The 20560-nt window shown below is 34.1% G+C and overlaps 1 protein-coding gene across 2 annotated transcripts; it reads left to right on the forward strand.

The window, feature by feature from the left end:
* Window positions 1–8182: 8182 nt before the first annotated feature.
* LOC106131038 (protein big brother) lies at window positions 8183–18884 on the forward strand. 2 transcript variants are annotated; one of them, XM_013330023.2, is made up of 3 exons: window positions 8183–8485; window positions 11942–12121; window positions 17511–18884. In XM_013330023.2, exons 1-3 carry the CDS (start codon window positions 8312–8314, stop codon window positions 17862–17864), a joined length of 708 nt encoding a protein of 235 aa, XP_013185477.1. In that variant the 5' UTR covers window positions 8183–8311; the 3' UTR covers window positions 17865–18884. The 2 variants fall into 2 exon arrangements, with proteins under 2 accessions (XP_013185477.1, XP_013185479.1); XM_013330025.2 differs by having other exon boundaries at window positions 11945–12121.
* The last annotated feature ends 1676 nt before the right edge of the window (window positions 18885–20560 follow it).

Raw genomic sequence — 20560 nt, forward strand, 5'->3', positions numbered from 1 at the left:
TTTCGCGTGTGCTATTTATTCATAGCCACGACAGTCATTAAACAACACTCTCAATAAATGCCGAACCGGTATTCGGTTAAACAAGCCTAACTCTGCAGTTTGGCTGTTTTAAATTTAACAAAGGCTAATTTTGTTGTATTTTATTACTTTGAAATAGGATCGACGGTTATTAGGACGGTTTTTGCCACGCCTTTTATTAGGGTGTCGTCCGAAGGCCACGCGGTAAAAGACAAAGATCTGCCGGAATCACCGTATAAACAATCTTTGACGGATTCTTTGCTAGTTTATGGCCGGGCGTTTCTTGCCTGCACCGGCACATGGCCGGCACCTAAACATTGATCCAGCGATTTAACGCCGTGTAAATAACAATGTTCGCTGTATCCAGGCTTGTCTTTTGTGTACTTACCTAACCCCATGGTTGACAACTGAATACTTAGATACTAAAATATTGCGTCAAATACTTATCTTTATAATACTCATACCTATATGGCCCGATTTGTATACATGAGTACGAATATAGATAAGAAATAAAATAACGAATTTACCTCAATATGTAGGTATTACTCGTAAGTAATAATTTTAAAAAAATATTTCTGGTTGGGGGACCGCTCCTAACAATGAAATTTCAAACGTATTCTTTTTACGTACGAGACGCATTTCGTTAAAAATATATATAACTTAATACATACTCACGTATTATTATTTTTAACAGGAAATGTGGTGTTTTTTTCAATTAATAATAAAATTTTTATTTCATACTTTTTTGCATTAGGGAGGGATTATATAACACTCTGGATTAAAGCATCAATATTCTCATTCAGTGCGCTTATTACGCTTACACACAAACAGACAAACTGGTCAAACTTTAACAAATATTTTTAATATGCGATTAAATCTTCAATATTCTTTCCCACACGGCACTTTCACAATTTTTAAACGGCTCAACCGATTTTCATCAAACATGTTTATAAACTAGTAACTCACTAACTCGCGCCTAAGTCACCTTTGATCAATAGAAAAAAATCTAAATTAAAATCGCTTCATCTGTTTTTGACCTTTGACAGACAGACACGTCAAACTTATAACACCCCTCTATTTGCGTCGGGGTTAAAACATAGATAGAGAACTTTTTTGCCGTATGGTTCCCGACACTTTAGAATAGGATCACTAATATCTTTCCCATGGATGTCGTAAAAGGCGTTAAGGTTATGACTTGATATTTCTCTTGTCTTTTTGAATCTTAATTCCATCATGATACCATACAGCTGAACGTGGCCTTTCAGTCTTTTCAAGACCATTTACTCCGCAAAGGATAGAGTGACATTATTAATGTATTTTTGTTTACACATGAAAATACTGGACCGACTTTGATGGCACAGGGGCAGACAAAACTGTCAGAAGGAAACTTTTTTTTGTAAATTCTCACGGAAGTAAGATATACCTATACGAGTAAATTTTAAAAATACTTAAACGAATTTACAGTTAGATACGGTACGAGGTCGCGGGCCAGAAGAAAATCAGTTAATAAAACATGTTTAACTTGAAAGGGTAGCGAAACAAAGCATTGTAACAAATGAGTCGACTGCCCGAATATGGCCCACATTAGAATAATGTCGTAATGTTAATGGGAACATCATGTTACCCTTTCTGTGCGTTAACTAAGTATTTATTGTTTTATTCAGGGGTCAATGTGTACTTTTTGCTTTACAACTATGCAAAAGGTTTATGAATCAATTAATTAAATGTCTCAACGGTCATTGTCACTGAGCAAATATGGAAATGAACCGGTACATAACAATGATATGATTTATTGGCAATGGCTATAAAAACATGAACACACGAGGTGAGAATTGTTACATTTTTGTTGGACTTACAAATTCGGTGTTTAACAATATAGTGACGTCCCTGGTTATTATTATTACTTATTACGATTGTAGGTTTGTGACAGTTTGCCAACTGGTTTTTCGGCCAATGGATTTGAAAATTAAAGTATTTTATAGTTTGATTGTGCAATTTTTTTGTTAGAATGCCTGAGCATACCACATAAACATACCTTTTTATTAAAAAGTCAACATACCTCGTTTTTCATTAGATAGTAATTGACAAACGATATTTAAAGTTCAGCGAAGCAAAGCAAACCGAATTGAATTTAAGCATAGGTATGTTCATTGACTTTGGCAACATACTTTTCGCAAATTCCCCCAAGTACCTAAGTAGTTAAGTGCCTCATAAGCTTAGCAGTTTTAAGTCCCAAACAGATTCGTTTAAATGGCCAATAGCCCATAAATATTTTAGTACTGAATGACATATTTATAAATTTAATCAATTGCAAGTAGGTACCATAACTATCACAGTTAGTATCATATCGTAATAGTGACGCGTGGGCGTGAGAGAGCTCTTGTGGGAATGTCCGCAACCGCTATTCCTACAACCGTGCCTTTATCTTTACCAACCTAATTTTTAAGCATTTTTTTTTTTTATAAATTTCCCTATTCTTTGTTATTGAGTATTAACAGAGAAAAACATTTTGTTGCTAACAAACTCAAAAACGATTTCACTCATTATGATTAATACGCACAAGAATATATTACCTAGACGTCTAGTAAGTAGTATTAATAAGCTAATTTTAAACCTAGAATTTTCTACGGTAGCCAAAACCCGGGAAGGTTCTTGTTTTTTTAAATAACTACAAATAATCGAACAAGAGTAGGTATCTACTTACTCATACTATCTAAAGCATAGTCTAAAGCATATATATATATATGTATATATATATAAAGCCGTAGGAATCTCTTAATGATGGAATTCAGATTTAAAATACTGCACAACAACAATCATATCGATATATATCAAGTCTTTATCCCTTACAGGTCAGACAGAACAATAATCGATATGATTGTTGTTGTGCAGTCTTTTAATCTGAATTCCATCATTAAGAGATTCCTACTGCTTCATAATGGAATTGAGACTTAAATAGTGAGTAGTTAGTAGCCTTTCCCTCGAGCCTTACCCACGGGAATAGAAGCAGCTGACACACGCAATGTTTTTTCTTCGCCATCAGACCACCATAGAGCTGATGAACGTGATTTGTGAAACATTTCACTTGTTACAGCAGCACTCGTCTGACAGGCGGCACAAGCAGCTAGTGCAGGGCACGTGTGCGTCATGATTGCGGAGCCCTAGCACGACGCGGGCTGGGCTCATAAGATCAAACACCACTCACTGCCGACACGTGCCCAATCCCACTTCGACAACGAGGTTCGTGACCAAATCCACATATTTTTGCATCAATTTTAAACAGTAGATTGTTTTAGTATGCTATACTTACTTATAAGCTTACTTTTGTTTTCTTTGCTTTGCTTTTCCGAATAACACGAGCACTATATCATAATTGAAGTCCCGTAATACCTATCATGTTTGACTAAAATAACATTTCATTTTCTTACATTTCTTTAAGAACTCACTAGAGACCTCTCCGGAAAAGGGCGTGAAGTAGGTTGCTATATAAGAACTCCTTTTATGTTTTATTTTTTACAATACTTCAAAGTTTTTTAACAATTCACGATTAAGTATGTGTAGTTATTTATTTCTTGAAATGCAGAATCATCTATGATTGTTCCAATATTCTTATGATTCAGGAGTCTTTTTAAAAAAAAATTCATCGTTCGTTCGATTTTTATGTGCCAATGTAATTCGATAATTTAAAGGGCAGGTAGAAAAGACATTAGTAGGTAAGTACCTATTTAAAAGCATCAAAGGAGACACATCATATAAATCCGATCTATAAGAAGGTAGACCTAGTCAGTGTCCGTATAAAATGTAACGACAATACCGACACTTAGGGAAGCTTTATCAGCTGATTGATCGTTCGTGATAGATAATGCAGCAACAATTCAACACTTGATAGAGTACTTTACAAAATGCCGCCTATTAATGTGAAAGACATAAATAAGTATATGACAATAGAAATGCCATATTGTATTTGAAACTGAAGGTTGCTATAGGAATGACGTGTCTTGATCGCATACAAGTTAATAATAATTACTATAATCTTATAGCAGTCAAATAAAACTCAATATGAAAACCCTTACCATAACGGTGATTACCATAATTTGCGACGACACAATTAGTACCTACTAATAGTACTTAGTATCTACTTACCACTTAGTACTGAGGTACTTATTAACTCTTTCGAATTTTATAAGTATGGAGCAAATAACCTCTGTATCTTGTGCAAGTTCTATGGTGAAAATGACGTTCTTAAAACTTTACTGTTTAAAGTTTTAGTTTTAGTAGCAATCTGATGTTGAATGTTGCAATGGGGTTCGGTCACTTTTGTATGTCCATCACATCCCGAAACCTATATTGAGGTTCCCTTTTTATTAAGTATGACACATGCGAGCGAGCGTTCAACCTTTTACATATATATATATTTAGTACATTTTTACATACCCTATAACACATTCTAGTTTTCTGGCCTATGCACATAGGAGTATTTGTATCAAAAACTCGGACAAAATTATTTGATGTTTCTAGTGAAGTGGAAATTACATAATATCATTGAAAAAATATATAATCGTTGAATATAAAGCCATATTATATAATTTTTTTGTATTATCAATCAAAAAATACATTTTTCCATATAACATTACAAATAAAAAATAAAAATTAAATAATTTACACAATTTATGATTATACTAATCAGTTTCGTCATCGGAGTCATTATTTTCTTTAAGACTAGTGTCAAAGGACTTGAAAAGTTCGTCTGAAATTAATAGTTCCAAAGCGCTTTTAGAAAAAGATTACTTTTTTTTGGGTCTTTTCCTATTGCTGCTCAAGAATGGGTCCGAACTTAAAAAAGTAATCGATGCAAAATATCTCTGTTACTTAATACTCTTGAAAATTTTCTGGCAAAATCAAGCCTGTACTGTCTGAAATGCTTGTTCCTTGCTTCTGCCACTTCCTCAGACAGCTGACCTATTGGAAGAATGGCTTCCCTAATTACTGCTCCTCCATGTATTAATATTTTGTGCAGAGTTGGAGGCATTGGATACCAGTTATATAGATCTACATAAATTTGAGCAATGGCCTTAGCATACTCTTCACATTTTTTTACATTTTTATTAAATCCACTGTATATTACTTCCAGGATAACCGCTAATCTTTTTAAAAGATTTAAATCTAGCCCTGTCACTTCAGAAACCGTTTCTGGATCCGAAAAAAACCTTCGTGAAGTGTTGCCATCGTTTGTGTTTCCAAAACCGGCTTTTAGAACATCTACTAAAATTCCTATACGATCTTCCTTGCTTGCCATTTCTTTAATGGTAATTTACATGATAAATGAAGCAATGATTCGAGACATCTAATTCTTGCATGTAGAATAGATAAGCCAAATTTTTATGATTCGGGATTAATCTGTGATTTGTCTTAGAGCTTATTAAAATCTTTGGAAGTTAATCCACACATGTAGCACCTCATTGTTGATAAATTGTTCGTAGCTGCATTACAAATTTTACCATCAACCATTGTTGGCAGCCATACGTGGCTCACTTTTAATATTCCTTCAGGAGTAGAGACTTCAGTATTTCTCAAAACTTTGACCTGATCCTCTACATACTTAATTTCTTCTTTCGTAATGTCTTTGCTTTCATGAACGCAACGAATACGGATCGGACGACAAAATCTTGTAGAAAACAGTACAGGATTCTGCCATATTATTTTCTTGTCTTTTCCAGCAACTAATCTTATAGCAACAAGTGAGCTTTGAAAAAGGTTGGCGTCATTGTCACTTGTGTTCTCAAATTTTTGTTTGAACTGAGTCTGTTGTGAGCCATCACAACCCCATTTTAATATCAATTCCATATATTGTTTTTCCTCTTCCGTGCATGTATTAATTACTTCTTTTGCATACAAACAAATACGAGACACTGTGTGGTCGAGTAAACCTTGTAACGTAATTTCTGCACAGGATTCAGTGACTCGTATTGTCTCTTCAGGCGGATAGCCTAATTTTTTTGCGTTCTTTAAATAACAGGGATAAATGTTTTGGTTGGCATTTTGTATTATTTCGTATGGTTTTTTTTGTGAAATCTCCTTTCACAAAAATAGCTAAAGCCTCTTCAGGAGTGTGTTTCTTTGCATGTAATATTTTTTTAGCTGAAGTTATCGTTTTTCGATATTTTCGTGCTTGTTATTTCTTTTATTATTTTCGATGCGTCCGTATTGCCTAAAGCTCGCTGACTCACACTATCCGCAAACACTAATTGTTCCGCAGGTACTTGCTTTTGTTTTCTGCCGCTTGCTCCGATCACTAAGATCAATAAATTCTTTGACAGGTCTACCGATTTTTTTACTTTTTCAAACCGGTAATGAAATTGAGCCAGCCAGCCATTGGTAATTTTTTTCACAAAGCGGTCTTTAATGTAACTTGCAGCAACCCATTTAGCCTTAAATTGGGTTTTAAAATGCTTAAGAGATCTGGTTAAACTATTTTCTTCGTCAACCGGCAGCCAGTAATCTCCACAAGCTTTCTGCTCAATAAATCCAACTGGTCATCAACTTTCGTTACAGAAAATTGTTGCATCATGTCAAATAGTTCCCGCCTAGTAAATTTTTTAACATTTTCTAAAACAAAAAAAGAAAAAACTAAGAAATTGTCAACTTCCAAAAAATTCAACATTTGACCTGGAGTGATTTTATTTAATTTTTTTCCGAAAGGGGGGAAAAAGGTGGAACTAGTTTCAACGAACTATGATAGATAGGAGTCCATACTTTCACATGTAAGTACTTATATAAAAGTTTTGCTTGACAGAGCTTGACACATAAACAAAAATGCCTATGAACTTATTTCTAAGTAAAAAAATGACTATTTATAACATGTCTGAAATAACACTCAATAGACTGTTAAATCCGTATTATAATATAAAAATAAGTACATGCAAAATTCAGAACAAACCTTCCTCTCCCATGTTTAAAAAAAATTGTTTGTAGTACAACACCAAAAATAATCTCAAATCACCTTTGAAGTTAAAAAATATTGAGAGCGTCAAAAACAATAACATGCGATGCACACGGATAACACAATTCAGACTGATTTGTACGTCAAAGCGTGTCACGTAGGTATTATTAATTTTTTGGCTTCTACCTTACGCGTTGGTTAATAAAGTTTATAAAAAAGTGGTTGGAGGGTACTTTGCGTTAGTTTCGGAATTCGACTTTTGACCGGTTTTAGAGCAAAAATACTCCTTCGTGCTATGGTGCGGAGAAAGACATCTGTTTGTTGACACGGACATGACGAAACTACTTTTATGGGACACTATTAGATTGAAATGAGAACGCTGCATTGGTTTAATACCTATGAACCATAATCTTAAAATGTGTTTTTCAATAAAAATAAGTGTTAAGTTTGTTTGTGTAGGTTGGTACTCTCATTTCAGTAGGTATCAATAGAAATGTACGTTAATACTAAAATATAAAATATTTCGCAACAAAACTTTGACTTAGGTAGGTAGGTCGGTACAGTCAACTTTTTCAACACTTTCTGCTAAGATGGCAAGATACCAATTACTTTTTTTGACGATCGTAATGACAAGACCAAGAAAAATTAGTCTTAAATAAAACTAGGCCCTTCTAATAAAGGTTGAAAAAAAAATAAGTTAATCTACTGTACTTACTTACTAGGTAGGCTACCAACGTAAGTCCCTAATTTCTATTATTAGAAGTTACAGCCCAGCGCCTACCCTAATAATGAAATAATATTATTCAAGTAGACAGCCAATAAATGCAGCTTTCATAGCTGACAAACATATCATGTTTCATTCGATTTATCTCATCCTGGGATCCAACTCCCCTTTTGAAACATTTTCGTACATAACGTTTATTTGTAGTCGTTACAAAGGAACAAAAGCTTCGATGCGAGTATATAAAACACTCGATATGTCAAAAGAGGATAATATCCATCATTATACATTCATGCTCATTGTAGTTTACAGTATTTATTTTGAAACGTGTCAAGGGGGAACCCTCTTATCGCATGAAAGCTCCCGAAAGAGCGGAGAAGGCGTCGGTCAGCCCCTATTAGCCCTACTATTGGTGCCTCTGGTCCCCACCACATGGAGACTCCGCCTTCGTGGAAAATCTCCCCGGGCCGTTTAGCTGCCGTCCGTTCATTCGGTAATAGAGCGTCACGACAGAAGGTAGTTGTGTCGTTGCTAGCTGCTCAGCTCTTTCGTAGCAATCTCTGAATCATTCTCGGCGCTGAGTCAGTGTGAAGTGATGTTTATTGGTGTCCTGTTGTGACTATTGACGTGTTATGCACGCTATGAGTGACCCTGCAGCCCTTGCCGGTATGCTGCCTTTTGATTCTATTGGACTGTACGAACAGCCGAAACCGAGGTTCATCTTCAAGATGCCTAGAGTGGTGCCTGATCAGAAAGCCAAATTTGAATCGGATGATCTCTTTAAAAGACTGAGCAGAGAAAGCGAGGTATGTACTGACGAACATTTTTTTTGTTTCTTTCCACACCTACTTTAAATGGAACAAATAATAATTCTATAACTAACAAGTATTTCCTTTCTTTCTTCGACTGGGTGGGTATACTCGTACCTACTTTATTTTACTGAGAATATTTATTTATATCCTTATAAGCTATACTGTTTCAAGAATTCTTCCACTTACTGCGGTATTTTCCTGTGGGTTTTTTTGTTTGTTTTATTACCTACCTAGTTACATGTTTCTACCTACCTGCCATAAATTTTGTTAGAATTACATTTTTTTCCAAATATGAAAACAACATCAAATAGGTATGGACAATTAAATTTTGACTTGTTTTGGGATATAATGTACCTACTTAGGTCTTAGGTACTCGTAATGAAAATCGATGTTTAGTTCGAAATTTCCCAAAAACATTTATATCCTACCTTACTACTTCAACTAAGGTAGACAGATAAGACACTTTATTGCACTATAAGAGTAACATACAATAACAGCACAAAGGGTCTCTTTTGTGCTGTTATTGTATGTTACTCTTTATTAGATGATGACCTACTAAGGTACTTAATACTAAAATCTAGACTTGAAATAGGTAGATAGAGTACCTGCTTACCTACTAGGTACTTAGTTTTATGGGGTCTATGACGAAATTCCTCGTTAACTTTTTAAGGTTAGACTTATCATTAACATTAACTAGAAATAAAATTTGCATCAGCATAAAAATGTTAAGTATGTATTCAAGTACGTGCCTTTCTACATACTTGCCTATACATATATTAGTTCCTTACATATGAAATTGGCGTTTGGTATAGGAACAAAACGTTGGATTTTTTTTTGGTTTGCTTCACTCAATTCGTGAGGTACCCTTTCTAAATCTTCCTAATTTGCTTCAAGTGGATTAAAATAGTTTTATCACTAACATCGAAGCCAGAAGCTAACTCGGACGTGGTTTGCGATGGATCCGCTTCCACAATAGCCTTCAATTCTTAATTATCAACTAGGGTATCCGGCCGTCCACGGGGCTTATTCTGCAGGTCGAAATTTCCAGAACGAAAACTTATAAACCAAAAAGCACCACTGTATTTCTTTCACGACACGACCGCCATACACATCATTAACCCTTTGAGCCGTGTCCGCAGCACTGGTGGCACGGTGGAACTCGTACTAGTAAATAAGGCCATATTTCAAGTTTTCCATTTTGTAAACTAAGTGACGCAAACAGAAAAATCAGAAGAAAAAAAAAATCAATTGAATAACAGTTAATGAAACCCAAATATATGTAAATAGCTGTATAAATTTGAATTTGGAATTCCTAAAAAAGACGAGAAATTTGTAATTAAAGTGGCCAGTACCTACAACAAAACGCCAATATTATAATAATATGTAAGGACCTAATAAGGTAAAAGCTCCTAATACGGCGGTAGTCAAAATCGCTTCCAATTACGGTGGTATTTATATTTCTTAGTTTTATTCCTGTTCTATTCAGTGTAAGTACATCATAACGCAAATGTGTTATTCTAAATTTATTACGTCACGACTTAACTGACATTTGCAACTACAACACATTGGCAACACAACAAAATCAATCAGTCTGTGTCACGGCATCGACAGGACAGGTATTTTCATACAAACGCGGAACAACAAAAGTAAGCACACTAATATTTACAAAGGCAATTTTTCGGATTAATAGGCCGTTCAAGTTTGTTTATGAATAACTTATAGCATTTCCCTACTTTTAAATTTTTAAATTAAATAGCTTGTTTCACGTTTGTAACTCAGTTTTTACCCAAAAAATAAGAAATAAAATACCGCCGTAATAGGATACGAATTTTATAGACTAATCCTAACTCGGTGGTGTAACTCCGTAAAAGGAAAAATACTGATAAAATTTAATTGTTTATAACTTTCAAATTATTAAGTTTTTGAATTAGTTACAAGTTCAATTGAAATAATTATTAATCTCATAAATTAATAACCATATTCTGAGGTATGTGTTCTCAATTAGAAATCTAGTTAAATAATAAAACTGTTGAGTACAAAATGTTAGTTTCTTAGGTGGGGTAAAAATTGAGAGGTGTGTTTTAATTTATCACAAATAATATCCTGTGTATAACTGTTACTTCAGTTTTACACATCTTAGCCACAAAATAGTTGTCGTTTGATTAAAAATTTACACTCTTTTGTTAATCGGAATTTTGATGGGTCAGAATTAGGATTATTAAAAACACGAGTAGTTTTCCTAATACGGTGGTAGTTATTTCCAGGTAACTCTGTATTAGGTAATATGGTTTCCTATTATGGCTTTATTAATTAAACAGAAAATCACAAGATTTTAGGGTTTCGTAAATAAATAAAAAAATCGTCTTTTTTCTGATTCTTATTTTTTATAAATGTTTTTTTTTTTGTAAAATCAAAAACATTGAAATAATTATATATTTTAATATCAATTAATGCAATCTACGTAATTGTTCTTTTCATTTTTTCATAGCTCAATTCAGGCAGCAGTGGCAGCGGGCAGCATTGACGCAAGTTTTAAAAGAGTTTTAACCTTTATTTTAGCGAACGTTTAAAATTCTTCCGAAGCTGTAAATGCTCTTCGGGCTGCTGTCGACCACTGTAACTGCAGCCTGAATTGACCCTAAACTTTACTTAGGTATCTTATATTAAGTTCACTTACCATTACTAAAGTGATTATTTTTTAATATGTAAATCTTTTAGTTACAGTTTACTATCCTCTGCGGAGTGTTAGTTTTTGAAAGACTGATGTTATAAATATTTCATTATTGTTACTTTTTGTTCCTCTACGAAGTGTTGATTTTTGAAAGATTTTAGATGATTGTTATTGTTCGTCATTATTTCTTAGCCAAAGTAACTAATTGTAATAAAAAATAAAACTTAATTCCTAAATGAACCTGCATTTTTAATATTGTTAAATCCGTGAAAGCTGTACACACGCGTGTAGAAAACACTAAATAATAATATATACATATATATACTTTAAATAAATAATATACTTTAAATTCAAAGTCGTCTTTAATTTCATTAAAGTGAAATAATGTAATTAAATAGTCAATGAACGAAAAACTTACAATAAAGGTACTTACACATTTCTATTATTGTTATACATATTATTTGTACGGAACCTAAATTAATGTACTTTCTGACCCTCCGTATTAGGAGCCGTCTACCGCAGTAATAGGCTCTGACCAAAATCATACCTCCGTATTAGGGAAAATCGACCTGCCTTTTTAAATATTTTTTTTAAATAAGAAATCGCATGAAAGGATACTTAGACTCAACAGCAATACAAAATTTAAATTCCATTTTAGATAATAATTTTGTTTGGAATCTTTAAAAATACTTACTTATGCTTATTTTTGCTTCTTACTTTCAAATGTTGCGAAATACCTCCGTAATAGGTGCTTTTACCTTAATATATTTTTTCGAAAGCAGGTGAGATACACTGGTTTCCGCGACCGGCCCCCAGAAGAACGGCAAATGCGGTTCACCAGCGGCTGCCGCGAGGGCCACACGGAGATCGCCTTCACCGCCACCGGCACCAATCTGCAGCTAGGCTTCGACCCCTCTTACAACAACCGAAGCTGTGACTTCCAAAAGGAGAATGGGAAGGTAAATCCACTTTATATCCACCTAAATGTACCTAACTTTCTATCAAATCACAAGAAGGAAACAGTAACAACTCTATGATAATAGGTTAAACCTTTAGGTTTAATTTTTATTCAATTTTAATTCTTTGTCTATACCGACCCATCTTACAACAGCTGAAGCTACGACTTCCAGAAAGAAAATGAGAAGGTAAATTTCTCCACATTATTGCCACATTTTATCTTGAGGTCTAGTATTTCTAGACACATACTTAAGTGGGTATAATAAAAAATTTAAGTCGAAAGGTTTCAATTTAATTCTTATTATAGGTACCATCGCAGGTTTCAATCAATGCGACGAATGTAAAACTTATGTAAATCAGCATTTTAATGTTGCAATAAAAGCATAAAAATCCTGAACAATTAGAAAAAAATCATTAAGTACATAGTTTTTAATGAGATGTCATTCGGATGAAATTAAGAAATGAGTTGTAGGAACCTCCGATATCTTCAAGATTAATTCTATAAATTCGACCACCTATTTTTAATTTATAAATTTCTTAGTACTTAGGTAGATACATAGACAGGAGGTTGCTTAGACAGTATAAGTACCTATTTAAAAGCAATTCTAAATAATAACATAGGTAGGTAAGTACACTTAAAGAAGGTCTGCTAATGAATTCTTTGTAATTCTAATTAGAAGGTACTTTGCCTTTTTGTGTTTGTGGTGAAAATGACACAGAAATCGCAATTTGCATGCGGAACTCAAAAAAGAAATTTCCAGGATTTCTACATACCTATAAACCTACGAATGTAATAAGAAGCATATTCCTAAGTCTAAAAACACATCATGGATGGACATCATGAATCATTAGAGAATGTGTTCTGCCTTCGTAATGTAATGACACATTTGTCAACAGGCGATAGCTCGTCATCAACGCACGCTGCTTCCGACCCACATAACCAAAATTAAGACGTAAATAACTTCAGTCAGTAATGAAAAAAATATAAAGCCGTAACACCACATATAACGAGTTGGTCACGCTCGCTGGCCGAAATGTGCTCGGTTCAACACAATGTCTCATTGAATGAGAACACGGGTTTTAACACGCCCGATTATTTGCTTCGCTTACCCATGCATACCTGCCGAGACATGGTGATGCATTAATTAATCAAGTAAATGGAAAAAACGTCGTTTAAACTACATACCTAAACGATATCATAATTTGATTTTGACTAAGCTACAAAATGCCTCTTGGTGTCTCGCTCCAATTTCGTAAACCATACAAAAAATGTTTTATAACTAAAATACTTACCTAAGTAAATGTTTTTTGTAAAAGTATAATAAGTAGTGCTATAAGAAAGTGCCCAAATAGGTTATTATTTTAGCCCAGGTTCGACCAGGCTGAGAAAAACGAGCTTGAATTGACTTTGCTTAGATGATTCAGCTAAGTTAACCGTAGCAAGAGAAAAAATATCTAAACTTTTCAGAAACAATTATAGCTAAGGATGTAACAAAACAGAGATATAGAGATATGGTGTAAAACTCCATCACAAATCGGAAGATGTCACTTATATGTTATATATGTGTATGACTAATTTTAGTTTTTGAAGTCTCCTAGCTGGCCTCTAAATCTATAAGGAAAATTACATTGAAGAATAGCTTAATTTAATACCTACACACACGTAACGAAACGGAACGTTAAAAAAGTAAATACATATGTAGATACCTTTAAGAATACATTTTATACATATACATTCACCCAGTTTGTAAAGCAACCGTCAGGGACCAGTTGGTCCTCTTTTATTGCAGCAAGCCCCTTTATAATGCGAAGGCCCCATGCTGTTCCGATGTATGAATACTTATATTTATTTACATTCGGTTCATTTAACTACGCACTCGACTGAATCAAACTTAAGCACTCTCCATGAAACTGTATTAATGACGAAACATGATGAAATATAGAATATTAAGTATTGATTCATTGTAAGGCTAGCTGTTGCTCGCGGCTGTGCTTTGTAATGTGGAAACTACAAATATCCAGATTCTATAATATTATATATTCTATTCCTATAATAGACTTATAGTTTAAACTACTGTCCTATTCCTGTGCCAATTTTATACAGCCATTACATTGCTACGATATCAAATTGAAAATAATAACATAGGTACTCATACTATCACATTTCTATTGTATCACATTTTTGTCTTACAAGAGAAAATTTACTTCAAGCACTGCTTCGAAATTTTAAAACTTATTTAATTTATATAAAGCTACAAATTCTACTTTCTTTTATCGATATCAATACAGACTCAGATCAAAATCTCAGTTCCGGGTGGCATTTTTCACGAAATAACTCTAAATTTTTACCTATAAGTAAGACCCGGACGCTCTAGCCGCGGTCAACATTAGATACTATTTAAAATAATTCGGAGCGCACATTTTAATTTCACCTTATTTCGCATAAAAATAAATAAAATGTTGTAAATGGCAAAATTTATCTTCGTTAAAATATTTTGATCATGAAATAACTTTTAATCATAAGTAAAGTTACTTATGATTAAAAGTTATTTCATTGTTACTAAATTATAGAAGTGATAAAGTATCGCGGACCTTTTTATAGATCTTTTATTAAAGCCTTTACTTTTGTAGTAGGTACATTGCAAATTTGCGTTTGGTACCTAAAGGAGGAACAAAAACGCTAATATATTTTTTATAATATATTAAGTAAGAACCATTATTATCTATGTATTTTGGCCATCTCATACATAGATATGTTATTGATCGATTTACTAAAAAAAACATGGGAATTAACAAAATGTTTGAAGGCGGTTTGGACTCCCGGCGTTGTATTTATCCAAATTTCGAAAAAAATGGTAATCTTTTGGAGCACGGTCCGGGGAGTACGGTGAATTTCTTAGACATTCCAAATGAAACTCCTCTAATTTGATAGGTGGTAGATGAAATTCAGAATTAATTACAAATAATACCTAGTAAAGGTATGTCATGTTTAAAGAATTACTTATTAAAATCTAGTACGCCCGAGTAAAACGAAAAATTTCGGGAAATTCTCTCTTATTGCTCCGAACCTACAATCCCCAGAGAAACGCCTAACGCCCAATGCAATATGTATAAAGTAGTTTTGGCTTCCGTTGTCCGTCAGCCACTCAGTAACCGAAATGTTTTATACATATTGATTAATAAACTCTGCAATTAGGTATCCTTAAATACGATTTCGCCCGTGGTCATTACGTACATAGCCTATAATTACGTTTGTCGATAAAAAAAAATCATGATCGTTTCGTTACCTACTTTCGCAAGTTAGCACTTAGGTACAAACAAACGAACTAACAGTGACAAACGTTACCCCTTTATGATACTTATAAGTATAACAAATTCGAAATCTTTATTAAAACTATAACGGATCCCCCGCGCAGAGCGAGGGGAAATTGCTTTTCCCCTGAAATCAATAACGGAAAACCGTTACTATTGGAGGGCGTCGCGACGCGCCGCCCGCCCAACAATCATGGCCGCCGCGCCAAGATGGATTTGTACCCCTCCATATAGATAATTAAATTGCTCAGTGTACAAATAATTAATTTTATGGCAATATAAGATATACATATATATATAAACAAAATTAATCAGAAGCCGAATTAATTAATTGAAGCCGATTAGTACGAAAATCTACGAAAAAAATATAATGATACCAAAAAGAAGTGAGATGCCATCAAAAACATCCTGTACAAAACCCAAGTCTCGCAGCTCAGTCTTTCTACCGTAAAAAGTTGTGAGATCCATGTAATACCAAGTCGGTTAATCTAGTTAGTCTCTACTTAAAGGACCTTCTGTCTTAAGTTATTATCATGCCAATATTAAAAATATTTTACGTTTTTAATCAAATCAAGCGATATCGAAATATAAATCGTGTGATACATTATCACACTACACAGCACGACAGGCCAAAAAAAGAGTGAGCTGCGAGACTTGGGTTTTTTACAGGATGTTTTTATGGCTTCCATTATTTCTTTGCTCCTTATAGTTGCAGCGTGTTAAATAGCCAAAAGCCTCCCTCGATAAATGGTCTATTCAACCCAAAAATATTTTTTTAATTCGAACCAATAATTCCTGAGATTAGCGCGTTCAAACAAACAGTCTTCAGCTTTATAATACCTATTAGTATAGACGTTATAGGTATAATGCTGTCGTACAATGATAAATGATTTTGAATTTTAAATTTCGTAACTTATTTGCAGGCAAACTAATGCCTTGAGTTCATTCAAATGACGATAACTTTTTTTTAGTGAACCGATTTTGATGAAACAAACTTTAAATGTTTTTCTGAGCTAAAACAAAGCAATTAGTGAAAGTTTTAAGTAAATCGGTTCAGTACTTTCGGTGATAAGCGTGATCATACATACAGACAGACAGACAAAAAAAAAGTTTGCTTTCTATTATTCATTATACCTAAGTGTCCCTCTGTCCATTTCGGTCAAAAATACTAAATGTACCGACAAAATATTTTTACTGTTTTATTACATTTATATAGATGAATAACCTCATTGTTCATTCATTTAATACGGCAGGCGTCTTACTACTAAATAATTCCTTTAAAAACGAAAGGCGGGTTATTATTAAAATTGTTTCCTTGGTAAGTGTGGCACAATTAAAGGTTTGAGCGGATGCGGAACAAAGCACGCACGCGATCAGCCAGGCTTCGCTTGCCTTATGTCGTTATCCTTCTGTTCACGATAATATGGGGCCGATTATTATTTTTGCATTTCCAAAAAAAAGTCGATTTAAAGAAAATTAAAGGTACAAATTTGGTTTGAGTTCCTTTTAAGGTTGCGGAGGTCAGACTGGTCTCGCTTCGTGTCCTTACTACCACTCCACTATTGTGATCACAGACAAGACTCTAGATATCTCCAGAAGGATAAATATGATAGTTTACGGTCTATTAAATTCAGTTAAATTAAGTACAGTTAAATTAAGTAAGTTGTACGGGAGATATCCAGTTATTCTTAATAAGTGCCATGTGTATCGAAAAACAATCGTTCTTTTGCATTAGAAAAAAAAATCTTGCAAGGGTCAGTAACAGAGAGACAGAAAAAATGCAGAAAAAATTAAGGGATCGTAAAAACTTCAATCTGTCTAAGAACCATTTTGTGGAACATGTGACTGATAACTAAAATTGATCCTTGCCATTCTCGCCACCAACGGTGCGTCTTATTTTTTGTGTTTGCCCTTTTTTCGGAGTAGAATTTTAGGGGCTATGCTGTACCTACTTCACATCCGGTTTCGTTAGGAGCCTACATTACGCCATTTTTAAAAATGAATAAGAAAACAAAACATTCAATGAAACTAAAAATGTATAGTTTAAGTTCCATAAATGAAATATTTTTTGTCCACTAGGCACACATTGTATCAAGATTTATTATGAACGGCGTGTGCGTCCGATGGCGTGGCTGGATCGACCTGGAGCGATTGGACGGCGCCGGCTGCCTCGAGCTGGACGAGGAACGTGCCGCTATAGAGGACGCGGCGCTGCGGGACCAGATCGAGCGGTACAATCAGCGGCTCAGGGATTTCGAGGACAAGCAGCGTGCTTACCGCGAGCACGGCGACGAACTGAGGGCCCACTCACATGTGCACGCCCAGCGCTGCCACCAGGCCCGACAGGGCCCCCACGCTGGACATCCGGCGCATCCTCATCCACCTCATCCCGTCCACATTAAACCTCATTCACAAGGAGCTCTCATTTCCTAAATAAGATTCCTTACACTTATTAACCTGCCGACTTTTTACCATAGTTTTGATCACTTTTGTGATTTGTCTCATATGATTTGTACGTACCTACTCATATCTATAATTTCATGTTATTTGAAAGATCGAGTACCTACTTGCCTACTTAGATGTACCTACTACTGGTACCCAGATACTTCAGGAGTTCGACGTAGAGTTCCGCAGATTTAATTTGTAAAATATATAAACTAAACAACAAAACAGCTTCATAAAACAACGGAAGTATATATTGTGCATGGCCATGTTAAGTTTATGGAAGACTTCACGTCTTTAGTATTTTTTATACTTTCCAGAATTCAATATTACCAATGATTTTTCACCAAAAATAACTTTTTAATGTCAGGTACATGCACGTATGTATAAACCTGTTTATATCACTAAAAAAAGAGTTAATACCTGTTTAAGTACCTACCTACTTTAAGATCAGGATCAGACCCAGAATGTCATTTAAGATAACACTATGTTTGAACTGTTGCAATGTGACTCGTAGATGTAGGTTTGTGTATTCGTGTATGTAAAACTGCAGTGTGATGTATGGTCGTATTAGAAACTTAATTAACTATACTTACTTGATTATTGCTTAAAAATATTATTTCAATTTTTAGAGATAAATATAACGCAGTATTTCTTATATCATGTTAACAATAAAAGATATATTCTTTAAAATACAATTATTCCATTTCATCAAAATTCCTGGAAAATTAACCACAGGAGCTGATGATCCTAAAAATGACCGAAACCTGAAGTTGTCTAGGTTTCAGGCCTCCAGCTAGTTATATTATAATACTTACACCTTAAACATACTTAATTAGAAATATATAATCCTCATAAATTACACTCAATACGCTGTCACAGTTGATGTCAAATCATTTATTTTAATTACCTTTGCATTTAATTGAAAGTAAATGTTCTTGTTTGACTTGTAGGGCCCTGTTATTTATTTTTAAGTTGAAATTTGTAATTATTTAAGTTATTAAAATTATAATTGTGATAGTAATGTAATTATAAATCTTTAACATAATTCGTATTTGATTGTTTTTCACCTATACCTATGCCTAAACCTGGTGATTTCTATGGATAAGTTTTCCAACAATTCGCCTAAAAGTAGAATCCCAAGTTTCCCGAGCTTCGCTTCTTCTTCCTTTATACGATATCCATGGGAAAAAATATGAAGAGTCTTAATCTTAAGTAACTGTGTGTTAAATTAGCTATTAACTTGAGATATTGGATTGCCTATCCAAATATGTAGGGTACCTACTTTAGTTTAAACAATATACATATTAATGTTTGAACTCTAAATAATCTGCTAAAGAATTTCGCAGTGAATGTTCAGACAAATAAATATATTTATTTGTTTTATTTGTTTGTTTGTAACAAACAAATATATTATCATTTTGTAAGACAAAATATACAAAGGGGGACTTATCCCATTTAGGGATCTCTTTTAGTCAACCATTGAATAATTAAGAGGAGAACTTGAATTCGGCCGAAGTACGTACAAATCTTTTTCCTATATAATCCTACATACAATATACACAAACATAATAACATACTTATATAAATATATAGGTACACCATACATATAAATATATAAATACCTACATATCAATTACTCGTAGTAACAAAGAGAGGATTGCACAAGTCTGGACTGAAAAAAAATCACAGATTCCACAACCATGCTGCCATAACTGAAAATGATTTGAACAATTTAACAGACAACAAACCAAAAATATTGTATAAAAATATACTCGTACCTATGTAATGTACTTATGATGTATTTAAAATCACAAGCACACGTAATCAGGCATTCTACCCTGATACTAATACCACGAGTAGATTCAGTTAGGTATTTATGGTCGGCACACCTATATGAATAAAGTGTGTACCTATGAGAATAAACAGACATGATTTCTGTTGTTGTTAATAGTTATTAAGATAAACTCTTTTTTTAACAATACATAAAGAATGTTTTAGTTACTTCACATGAATTCCAAGAATAACTTAGCTCTTAAGCCATCTGCTCCATTAAAGGGCAATAAAATTTACAGGAGTTCAGCTTTTCCAATAAAATACATTTTAATAGGGGTTGAGTTCCCTATCCTTGTTTCTGTTACAATTAGGCTAAATTAGGTGTCTGGTGCCAGAGCGCGTGGCGAACGGCGCACCTGTGCGCGCCGCCCTTCGCCGCCCCTGCCTTCCTCATTATACGCAATTTAGCCTACTAAAGGAAATGTTCACATTCATGCTCATTGAACACTCCACGGTTCATAGCCTGGTCTAATATTCGTTATACTCTCATATAATTAGTGTTGCTCTGGGAAATCCCTACCGGTAGTTTATTTTAATCTAAGGCGCAATTATCACAGTTCGATTAAACAAGATGGCAATCATCGAGATTTCGATTGCAATCATTATGGTAAACAATAATTCATTTGTCAATGTGCCGTGTGGTTCCCGGCACAAATTATCTAAAAAAAGAAGGACCACTCCATTTCGTTCCCATAGATGTCGTAAATATATAGGTATAGACGTGACTGTATGTATGTATATATGTAATAATTCATTCATAATGACCCGAGTCTTAGGAATCTGGTGAGATATACACTCTTATATAAAATACTAGAGACTAGTGCCTTCGACTCGTCCTTCGTCCGCGTGGA

This window comes from Amyelois transitella, chromosome 2, assembly GCF_032362555.1.
Source record: "Amyelois transitella isolate CPQ chromosome 2, ilAmyTran1.1, whole genome shotgun sequence".
NCBI classification, from domain to species: domain Eukaryota; kingdom Metazoa; phylum Arthropoda; class Insecta; order Lepidoptera; family Pyralidae; genus Amyelois; species Amyelois transitella.